Source organism: Acartia tonsa, chromosome 7 (genome assembly GCF_053477335.1).
Source record: "Acartia tonsa isolate MP-2025a chromosome 7, ASM5347733v1, whole genome shotgun sequence".
In the NCBI taxonomy this organism is placed as follows: domain Eukaryota; kingdom Metazoa; phylum Arthropoda; class Copepoda; order Calanoida; family Acartiidae; genus Acartia; species Acartia tonsa.
In genome coordinates, this window is record NC_137266.1 from 4,619,708 (window position 1) to 4,631,365 (window position 11,658).

The 11,658-nt window shown below is 31.3% G+C and overlaps 1 protein-coding gene across 1 annotated transcript in view; it reads left to right on the forward strand.

The window, feature by feature from the left end:
• LOC145324698 (uncharacterized) overlaps positions 1–10,483 on the forward strand; it is a 69,334-nt gene extending 58,851 nt beyond the window's left edge. Inside the window, exons 36-40 of the mRNA XM_080167289.1 lie at positions 4,337–4,392; positions 7,740–7,933; positions 8,323–8,421; positions 8,794–8,903; positions 9,486–10,483. Coding sequence (XP_080023415.1) covers positions 4,337–4,392; positions 7,740–7,933; positions 8,323–8,421; positions 8,794–8,903; positions 9,486–9,576 — 550 coding nt within the window. The 3' untranslated portion in view covers positions 9,577–10,483. The remainder of the gene's footprint in view (positions 1–4,336; positions 4,393–7,739; positions 7,934–8,322; positions 8,422–8,793; positions 8,904–9,485) is intronic.
• Positions 10,484–11,658: the final 1,175 nt, after the last annotated feature.

The window sequence follows — 11,658 nt, forward strand, 5'->3', positions numbered from 1 at the left end:
GGAGCTTTCTCTAATTGAAAGGAGAGGTTTTTTTCTGCAGGGCCCTAATCCTGCATGTTATGTTACCTAATCTAACCTGATCTAAAGTAAGACTAACCCCATCACTTTATTTTCAACTAGCTGCTACGCCCCTAGAGGGCACTTGAGGAGGGGAGAATCGAATTTGATAACCCAACTTATTATTTTAGATTTTAAAAGAAAGTTTTTAAAAAATTTTGGGTTGGGGAGGAAATATTTTTTTTTTTTGGGGGGGGGGGGGGATGAGCATCCCTCCCCCCCTCCCCCAATTTTAAATTTTAATTTTGAAAAAAAGATTTAAATTTTGGGGGAGGTAATTTTTTTCTAGGGGTGATTTCTCTTGGGAAGGTGGTGGTACCCTTCCCAAAAATAGTTGTACACCTTCCCGGGACCTATTAAAATCTACCCTGTTAAGGAGAACCCGATCGGTTCAGCGGTTAGCGAGATCCTTCGGTACAAACACACAGACAAACAGATAGACATCTTGTTACTTTAGTATAAGGATGAAGGTGGTAGGTTTCTGTGCTCTAATAGGCACTGTGAGGGAACCCTCTTAAAATTCTCACCTCCAAATAAAAGTGATTGGCAGTCGCTAAGCAGTCGAATAAAAATCTATGCGGCTGCAGTTGATGTTTAGGCTTGTGACTCAGATTGCTTAAATATAGTACGGTTGTGCGGTTGTGACGGCGGTTTTTAAAAATCTAGTAGAGCTTAAAGAAAACAAGGATGACAACATCCATAAAAGCGAAGCACTGAAACGGTAGAACAAACGGACATTAACACTTGTATAGTGTCAGAACTAAATATTTAGAATATAAATGTATAAGAATCGGAGCAAATTGTAAGTAAATTTGTTGAAAAACTGCTTGATACAGGATTATTCTTATAGACATACTTACATTTTTAGGACTTAATTATAGAGTTAGTTTGCTTATAACATTATACTTTGTTGTTCCACGAATCAACATACCAAAAATCAGATCAATCGGATGATTAGATCACATAAAAATTTGTTGTTAAAAAAGTAAAAAAATCAACATGTTTAAAATGGACGTACGGAAATTTTGTTAATGTTTATAGAGTTCCTACGCTTTCTAAATCGTACCTAACTACTAAAGGAATCACCATGTAAAATGTTAAATCGATAGGACAATTCTAACATGCCTAAATTAACGAAAAAAGCTATCCGTTAAGGACGGACGGACCGACCCTAATTATAGAAAAGCTTCGCTTTTAAAAATGCCAACGACAACTAAAAAAGCATCTTCATTTTATTTTTTGATTTTAAGCGAATCATCTATTTCATGCAAATTAAACTATTGAATTTCTATTTTGCGGCCAGCTTTCCTGAAAACCGCAATAGAAACATATATGTCTTCCTATTGAATATATTCTTTTTAAAAAAGAAATAAATTCAATTAAAAGTCTATTATTGAAAGAAACTATTGTTTAAATTGTATTGAGTATTGAAAATTTGAATGAAAAATTAACTATTTCCTATAGCTGTAATTGGTTCTATGACTCGATATGTAATTACCTGGATATTGCACCAGATTTTCGCCAAGCCTAATAAAATGGTACATCCAGCTGACTAATATAACAATAACACCCCTCCTTTCCTACTGGAGGAACATACGGACCAATAAATGAGGAGTACATAAGCAAACTAAATTGTCAACAAAATTTTCCCTTTCATAATATCCAAAGTACATAAAGTACATGCCCCATCTATTATTTTACTTCAATGCTGAGCTATTCTAAAAATGGACCTATTGACTGTTTGATGTTCTTGCACTACCTGTGGACTAACATGTCCTCGTTTAATTATTTCTTTTCAATAATCAATTAGCTTCTTGGAAAAACTATGTGTGTAATGGAAAAGTTTCATACAACTAAGTTAGGAGAGTGGGTCTTGAATCGGCGGCAATAGGATAACCAACCATGTGATATAAGGGGGGGGGGGATTAATGCAACCATCTCGTAATCAGTGAGCAAATGACACTTTGCATTTCTACCAAGTATTCGCATTAGTAATCCTTGGTAGGTCTATTTTCCCAAAATGAAATGAAATGAAATGAAATGAAATATTTATTTTATGACACATAGTAAAATAGGCATACATATATACATGACATAAATAATCACAAACAAGCAGTAAAATTGATCATGATTAATTAATTACAGTATAATAACAAGGTTAATAATATCCACATAAGACAAAAAAGCTAATATACGTGTCAAAGGACTAAATAATCTCTCTCGAGGTGATATTAGATAGCCTTTGCAAATATCATAGAAAAATAAGCTAAAAGGTAGTGTGAATCTTTTTATTAAAACGAGAAAGTAAACATTTTATAAGGGTATATTACAGGGATATGAATAGAGAAAGGATTTGCAGATGGAAATGGTAGGATGATTGTGTGAGTGTGTGTGAGTTCATATTAATGATTAAAATACTTATAATTAAGTAAAGAATGGAGAATTGATTAATCTAAGGCTTGTAAAACAGACAACATAGAGGTTTTACATTCTTAGGTGGCAAGAACGACAAAGTAGTCTATTACATGTTATATCTATTCTTGAGAGAATACATTTTTTAAGCTGCTTCTTAAATTGATTTAGGTTTAAGGCATTTTTTATATTGTCACGGTCATTAAAACTATTCCATGTATTAGGTAGAGAACAAAGAGGAAGCCTCTCTACTAAGTTGATTCTGGAAAAAGGAACAGTGAGATTATTATTGTTCCTCAAATTATAGTTACCATTTAATTCCCCCCTTCTTGGCCACATATTATTAAAAGACCTGGGCAACAAGTTATTTATGTACTAATAAATAAATTTTAATTTAAAATAAAGTGATAAAGATTCAAAGGGTAAAATATTGAGCTCTTTAAATAAAGGTCGAGAATGACTATAATAAGTTGCTTGCTTAATACATCTTACAGCCATTTTTTGTTTTGTTATGATACCAGTAAGATTTGAATGTGATGCACACGAATAAATAAGGATTCCATAAACCAAATGACAATGAAAAATAGAGAAATACAGAGCCTTGAGGGCTTTTTCAGTAAGTAGACTTTGGCATTTTCGTAGACAAAATAATGATTTAGAGAGTTTTTTGTTCAACTCATTTATATGAACTTTGAAATTCAAGGCTGGGTCCAGAAAAATACCTAAAAATTTTATAGCTGGAATATCACTTTCATGGTTGACAAAGTCAATTCTATGTCTAAGTAAAGGGTTAGGGTAAAGGGTATTTGGTTCATTATCATCAAAATAGAGATTGATTTCATTCCAAGGAATAAGAGAGGGGGTAGGATAAAATATAGTGAATTTTGTTTTGTTGGGATGTAATGACATTTGATTAGCCCTAAACCACTGGGAAATATTTTTGAGTTCTGCATTAACAAATTCAACAAGCTCATTCAGGTTTTTACCAGATGCTAATATAGTGGTGTCATCACAGAAGAGAAGGACTTTTAAAAGTGTTGTTTTAGGCAAGTCATTAAAAAATATAAGAAACAAAATAGGACCTAATATGCTACCTTGGGGCACTCCACTATCTGTCTCTAATGGATCAGAATCAAAAAGGCCAAATTTAACAAATTGATTTCTACCTGTTAAATATGATTCAAACCAATTGAGCATATTGCCATGGATGCCAAATTTACGTAACTTCATCAGAAGAGTATTTTTGGGAACACAGTCAAAGGCTTTACGAATGTCACAAAAGATTCCAATTGTATACTCCTTGTTATTCATAGCTTTACTAACGTGATTAAGTAGGTGAATCATGGGATGAAATGTTGAGTTATTTGGCTGGAATCCAAATTGTAGTTCACCAATAAGATTATTTTCAGAAAGATATGCTTGCAAGTTAATAGCAATAAACTTTTCTAGAATTTTTGAAAATATAAGAAGTAGAGAAATTGGCCTGTAATCATTAAGATTAAAAGGGCCTCCGCCCTTTTTGAAGACAGCAGTTACTTTTGCAATTCTAAATTGGTCAGGTACCGAACCAAGTTCAATTGATTTATTGAAAATATGGCATAAAGGATCTAAAATATAATGGACAACTTTTTTAATAAGAATGATGAGATTCCAAGGTTGTCACAAGATTTTTTTTATCTCAAAGTTATTAACCAACCGCTGAACCAATACGGTTCTCCTTAACAATCACAAGGTGCGGCAGGTTTATAACAATCAGGGGGGGAGAGTACCACCAACCAAGAAAAATTACCCCTAGAAAAAAAATTCATAATTTTTCGTTTTACTATCCTTGGAAACCTGTCTATAATACGATAAATAACTATTTCAGTGGACCTGCCAAGAAACCAACCGTCACAAGGAAGCCATCTGTCAAAGAAACCCCAGGTATGCCACTTTTTCTTTACAATTCTTTATAGGTAATTTCTTTGAATAAGAAAGGCTTCTATTACACTTATTAGGAAAACAAGGATGACAACATCCATAAAAGCGAAGCCCTGAAACGGTAGGACAATCGGACATTAACACTTGTATAGGGTCAAAACTGAAAAATCAGAATATAAATGAATAAGAGTCAAAGCAAAATTGTGAGTAAATTTGTTGAAAAACTTCTTGATACAGATAATGTTTATGGACATACTTACATTTTTAGGACTTGATTTTAGAGTTGCTTTGCTTATAATATTGTCCTTTGTTGTCCTAGGAATCAATATACCAAAAATCAGAAAAATCGGATAATTAGATCACATAAAAATTAGTTGTTAAAAATGTAAAAAAATCAACATTTTTAAAATGGACGTATGGACATTCTGGTAATGATTATAGAGTTGCTACGCTTTCTAAATCGTACCTAACTACTACAGGAATCACCATGCAAAATTTGAAATCGATAGGACAATTCTAACATGCCTAAATTAATGAAAAAAAGCTATCCATCTCAAACGTACGGACGGACGGACCTACCCTAATTATAGAAAAGCTCCGCTTTTAAAAACAAGGATAGGAAGATCTATTATATAATGAAGCGAAAATAAAGTAAAATAAAAACTACTTTGTAATGTGTTATGGTTTGACAGACAGACAAAGTGAGTTATAGAGTATATGAATATTCCTGTTCAAAGGAATCTTTAAACAATTTACAGCTTTGTATCTAAAATAGCAGTAGAGTAAATCCTACATTTAGTCACCGCGTGCAAAACAAGCATAACTGAATAATACATTTGTTAAAAATGTATTAATTAAGTTGTTTAATATTTCAATCTCCTTATGAACTTTGTTAGTTTGTTACTGCTTCGCTAAATTAGTAAACAGTGACATGATTGTTCTTGTTAATTTTGTTGATTTCTAAATGAAAGGAATAGTTATTTATCATATTTTCGTAATATTGTGAATGCTAGAAAGGAAATTAAAATTATTTCAACAATTTTGGTCTTGTGATCAAAATTTGAATTTTCCTTCTACTATTGCCCCCTCTGGGGGCGAAGTAGGTGGAAATTAAAATTTTTGTCACTTGACCTTAATATTGGTGAAATAATTTTGAATGACCTTTCTTGTATAAGCAATATCAATAAAATATGATACTTGGTTTTGTCTCATTCTCTATCTTTTTCTTAAATTCAAAAAAGTCTATCAAAAAATTTACATCATCTAAGGGTGAACAATAAATATCTCTGTCTATTTTTCTCTATATTTCTTCTCCCTCCCTCACTTTTCTGTCTATTTCCTTCTCTCTCTCCTCCTCTTTTGTACGTTCATTTATACAATAGAGATAACCTAGAGACAGCACAAGGGAATTTTGTTTACATTATGTATCAGCTATAAATTGTTGAATATCTTAGGTTAAAGCTTTCCTTGGGTGAAATATTTGAAGAAAATATTTCTTCCATCATATAATGTGAAGCGTATGACACAACATATAATAAGTTAGTTATAAATAATTTAATTTCTTATAATAAAGTTATCTTTCTAAAAATTATATCATTGCAAAATTTAGTTGCAAATAATGTTGCCTATAGGGCTGTATTTCATATACAACAAAAAGTGAACAAAGGTTTCTTTTTAAGAAAAAAATGGGGTCAGATTGACCATCTATGTCTAATGTTTATACCCACATCAAATATTAAATTATAACAATGTACAGTAGAGTGGATCAATTTTGGACATTGAATTTGTAATCAACATCTACAGTTTAAACGTCATATAAGAAACCTAAATATAAAAAATTGATTTTGTCCTTGAGGGGAAATGGGGGGAAGGTGTTTCCATGCATTAAAAATTTTAGAAGTTTATTCTGGAGGTGCAACTTTTATCTTTCAAAGTATTGCTTTATGCATCTTTTTGAAATTGTCTTGTTGATTAATATAAGAATATCAAATTGGTTTTAAAAAAAAATTCATCCAAGCATGAAAAATCTTAAATTAAATGTAAAATCTCTTGGTTTTTAAATTTATTTATGGATTTTTCTTGCTAGGATCAATAGTTTTAAAAACAGATTTTTTATTCTTATTCTACTCTTGAAGACAAAATTGGGAAGGTGCATAAAGCTATACTTTGAAAGAAAAATAATTGCCCCCCCCAAAAAAAAAAAAAAAATTCTCCCCACAAGTGTCTTCTAAAAGTTTACATGCATCGGCGAGCCTCCCCATTATTCAAAATATTTTCTTTTCATTTTTTGGTCTCTTATATGATGTTCAGACAGAAAGTGTATGTAGCACATTTAAAATTAGAAAATCATTGAAAATCAAGCCACTCTAATGTACAGCATTTATTTCTTCAATTCCACAGTACAAAATTATTCCTGTATTCAAATTTAACATATCATATAGGAAAAAATATTCTTGTATTTAAAATTAAAAATCATGTTGGAATTTTTTTTACAATTTTTAAATTTTTTAATAATGTACAGCAAATTATTTCCTTTTTATCTCATGTTTTGAAATTTTTAAGTTAGTTAGAATAAATTACAGAAATAATGAAAGATTTAAAGAAGAGAGCGTCAGGGGGGGGGTCGAGGGGGGTTTCCCCCCTCAGGAGAGGGGGGGTTGAGGGGGGTCTCCCCCCTCAGAAAAAGCTTGGGCTTAAATCTTCAACAAATAAAGAAAACAAAATTATTTTAAAAATTTCTTTTTTATGTTAAATATTATTATTTTTGTGACACTTGATTTTGAATGACAAAAAATGTTGAAATAAATATTACCCCCTGTATGAAATGTTAAATTAGAAATCAATAATGATGTTGGAAAATTTATTCTCATTTTATACTCTGAAAAAAGGAATTGACAAAAAGTAATAATTTTTATTCCAAACTTTTAAAACAGCATACCTATTTCTTATTGGTTGACACTCGAATTAAAATAAAATAATGAATATTATTTCAAGACCAGAAATAAATTTGAAATAAATAATTTTCTTTCCCCTATATTTTTTATTCCAAAATGCCAAGAATTAATTTTGAAATAAAATAATTTTCTTTCCAATATTTTTATTCCTTTTTCTTATTGGACGTCATTTTGTATCCAATGAGAGACTAGTGTTTAAATATTTTAAAGCTTATTACAGCATTTATTTTGAATATGATAATATCAACATTCTCACATTAAATGTGATAAAATGGTTTCCAGTATTTCAACATCTAAGTAATAATATATCGATTTTCACGTAGCTGATACCTAAAAATATAATGATGCTAAAGTTGATATAATAACTGCACAAAATAAATAGTATTTTTGTTTTAGAACCTGCCCCAGTGGTAGCCAGAAATCCTACACCCCCAGCCCCTGCCCCTATGGTAGCCAGGAACGTCACACCTCCAGAACCTGACCTAGAGGCAGAGGAGGAGGAAAAAATTCAGAAAGAGAAAGAATCCTTGGTTGCAGCATTCTTTGGGAAACCAACAAAACCTACTAAAGCCCCGCAACAGAATACAAAGGTATCGTCAATAAAACACAAATTCAATTATGTTGGTTGCTGAATTTTATGATTCACCTCAAAGTGCCAAGCAAGCACTGATAGTCACCCCCACCCCCTTTTTAAAAATAAATTGAGATTAATGGGGGATTAGTGATTCCTAACCCCAAAAGTCTACTCTGTGCCTTATACAACCTGAACTAGCTTATTCATTCAGAAGTAGTGCAGCATTAAGTTCAATTCTTGCTAGGTCAATTAATTCACTGAATATAAAAAAATATCTTTTATCAATTTTGTTTAATAAGGATGACAAAATCAATAGCACAAATTGGCGGATTAATTAAATCATAGAGTAGTTTCGCTACATAATGGTAATCTAATATAAAAAAATTGTAAATATTTTACTTATAGGTAATTGAAAGAGCGAGCTTTGCTCCAACCGCAGGAGCTGCAGGAAAAGGATCCAACAGGAGCTCTGTTTCAACAGCTAGAGGAGCAGCAACAACCCAGGTAATACAGTTATGTAAATCTTACTAAAGTAGTAAGGTTTTTCTTGAATGAAGCTCAATATTTCGATGAACACTGAACCGATTGAGTTCTCCGATTTAGGAAAGATTCACAAATGGTTGGTTTTAGGCTATTGTATATTAAGTCTTGGGATGGTTTTTGGCTATTTTTTCAATCTCCAAACACAGAGCCCCTAGATGCTAGGGACACAGTCACTAGTAAAAACCACTGGACCAATTTGAAGCTGCTTTTCAAGAAGTTTGTATACTGATAATACTTTCATTTTAAGTATTTTCTTGGAGGTTTGGTTTTAACACCATCTCTCCAAATTTCTTCCCATTAGAAAAAAGTCATTAAATTAAATTTGTTTTCTAGGTTAATGATGACAGAGAAATGGAGGAGTTAGAAGAGTTGGAGAAAATAATGGAGGGTAGTGGAGCTGCTACTAGAAAGAAGGAAACTAGAACACCCTCCCCACCTCCAAGGTAAATATTTAATTAGAATAATGGAGGCTAATAGAGCTGCTACTAGAAGAAAAGGAAACTAGAACACCCTCCCCACCTCCAAGGTAAACATTAAATTGATATAATGGAGGGTAGTGGAGCTGCTACAAGGAAGAAGGAAACTAGAACACCCTCCCCACCTCCAAGGTAAATATTTAATTAGAATAATGGAGGCTAATAGAGCTGCTACTAGAAAGAAGGAAACTAGAACATCTTCCCCACCTCCAAATAATGGAGGAGGGAAGCTCCACTCAAAGTGCCTATTGAACACTCAAACCCCCACCCTTATTTTATATATAAAGAAGTGTAATTTTTTCCCCATGCTTAGCTCTGCAGAGCCAGAACTTTCAAGTCCATAACCCTACGGGGGTTTCCATTATCCAACATAAGCTGACAATCGAAAAACTACATTGCATTTTAAAGAAGTCCACTAGCTAATTATTGAAATATTGGATTTACTCAGCCGCTATATAAGATAGATATATGAAAATATTTGTGAAATTTCCTGATTAATGAGAATCTACTATCAAACTACAACTTATGTTTTAATCCTTGTATTTTTAGGGGGCCATTAGACAAGCAAGCTTTGATGGTGCGTATGCTGGGCAATGTTAATGGAATTCTCAATGGGAAAATCAAACCTGGAAAGAAGTAAATAACTGGACGCGGCAAAACAGATATATTGCGCATATTTTAATGCGCCTCAGAAGTAAATGTAGATTTTATTCAGATTTAGATTTTTACAGCTTTTACTTTTTTTGCAGTTAAATTAATGGTTTTAACCGTGAAAAATGATCCTAAATTTCAAAATAAATAAAAATTTGTATTTTTGTAAATGTTGTCAAGTAACCAACCAATCAAAATTTAACAAAAACAGTTATTTAATTAACAAAAAAGTCAGCGTCGTTTCAAAATTTTGGGTACCAGAGTAATATACAGTTTCCCTAAAAATGATAAATTATTTCAAGGTTTGCATAAAGGCAGCTAAGGCTGTAATAACAATTTCTGGCTATAATGATTTCAATACTTCCTAAAAATTAAATTTACAATATTAGTAATTATATTAAAAAGCTATATTTTTCAAGATTTATAATTTTGATATTTCATCAAACCTAAACTAACAGTAATGTAGTTTTAAATCATTAACTTAAAAAATGTATATATTAAAATAATTATTGTAATTTATTTTATTTTGTGAAACAAATTTAGTTTAATTTTTGTTTATTTATTAAATACTTTGTTATGTAGATAGTTTTTTTCTAGTTTATTTAGTTCATTTATTGATTTATTTTTAGTTGTAAAAAATGTATTATAATGAAAAGCAAAGATCATGAATTTTTTTAGAAAAAAATTTTAAGCATTTTTTAAAATGTGACTCTAAAAACTCTTTGCTCAACTTTGGCTTTAACGAAATTTTCGAAAATTAATTCTTCATAATATTAGAATTTAATTCAAATTATATCATGTACAAATTTTAAAATTTTAGGTTTAAGTAACAATTATATTTTTTAATAACCTGCTAAATCAAATATTAAATTAGAATAAATAAATTATTTGAAATATGACTTATTATTTAAAGATCTTAATTGGTACGACCCTGGTATAAGGTATAACCAACAAGTTAAATAAATCTTAAGTATTTGGTGGGTCGTCAATTGCCCCCCAACGACAGATGAAAACCACGTATAGGTTTCGTGATTATTTAAAAATAATTTCGTTATTTCTATAAGACGGATACGACCGTTCAATCATGGTATTTTAGGATAAAACCGATTTCCACTTCGTACACAGCTAAATAAAATGTTAAACCTTCATAGGACGGGATAATTAGGGCTTAGGCATTCCCCCTACTCTAAATATTAATATCGCGCACCTTACATAGCAGCAGTAGATACTTTTTTTTAACTACTTAAGTTATGACGCAGTGTTTGGAAGAGATTTGAATCATATATATTTAAAATATATATTTGTTATATGAACATTATTGTTCTTGGAAGGTATAGCAAATAATTGGCAAAAAAGAAACCAATTTAAACTATTTTATTGAAAAAGTGATTGAAAATAAATTGTCCAATAAAATGTAATAAGCAATTGAAACTTACTGAATCATTATAAAAAAGGTTTATTCTTTTCTGCAAAAAAAATACTCAAATTAAACAAAATAAAAGTTTATTTTTGCAAAACTGATAAAAATCCTTCTTTACATGTGACTGTATATTATACTGAAGTTAAGGTTTATTAATTTTTTGGGACCTTAGTTAATGATTCTGTATTGGGGACGTAATGATTTATTTAACCCTTACAGTTTGGGGGGGGGGGGTTAAATAGCGGGTTCCGTTATTTGCCGTTTTTCGGCGATGGTAAGACAAATTAATTTTTTGTTATCAAAAATAAAAGTTCGTCCTAAAATTTGATTGTCCTAGATTTAAAATTGGCCGCTCTACAGCTGTTTTAACATTTAGCGACTGGCCGCTAAAAGCGGCTGAGGAGCGGTTTAACCGCTATGATTATAAAAAGTAATTTTCTCTAAAAATACACAAGAACCACCAGAAAATTTTTTACGTCTCTATCAATAACAGGAGCCGAGATAGAGGGGGGGGGGGCTAAATTAGCCCCCCCCCCCAAAAAAAAAAAAAAATATATTAAGGTGGGAATTAGGGCCCGACCTGTAAGGGTTAATACACTACATGACAGTATCCAAACTTTTCCACCAATAATTACAAAAAAGGTAAAAAGT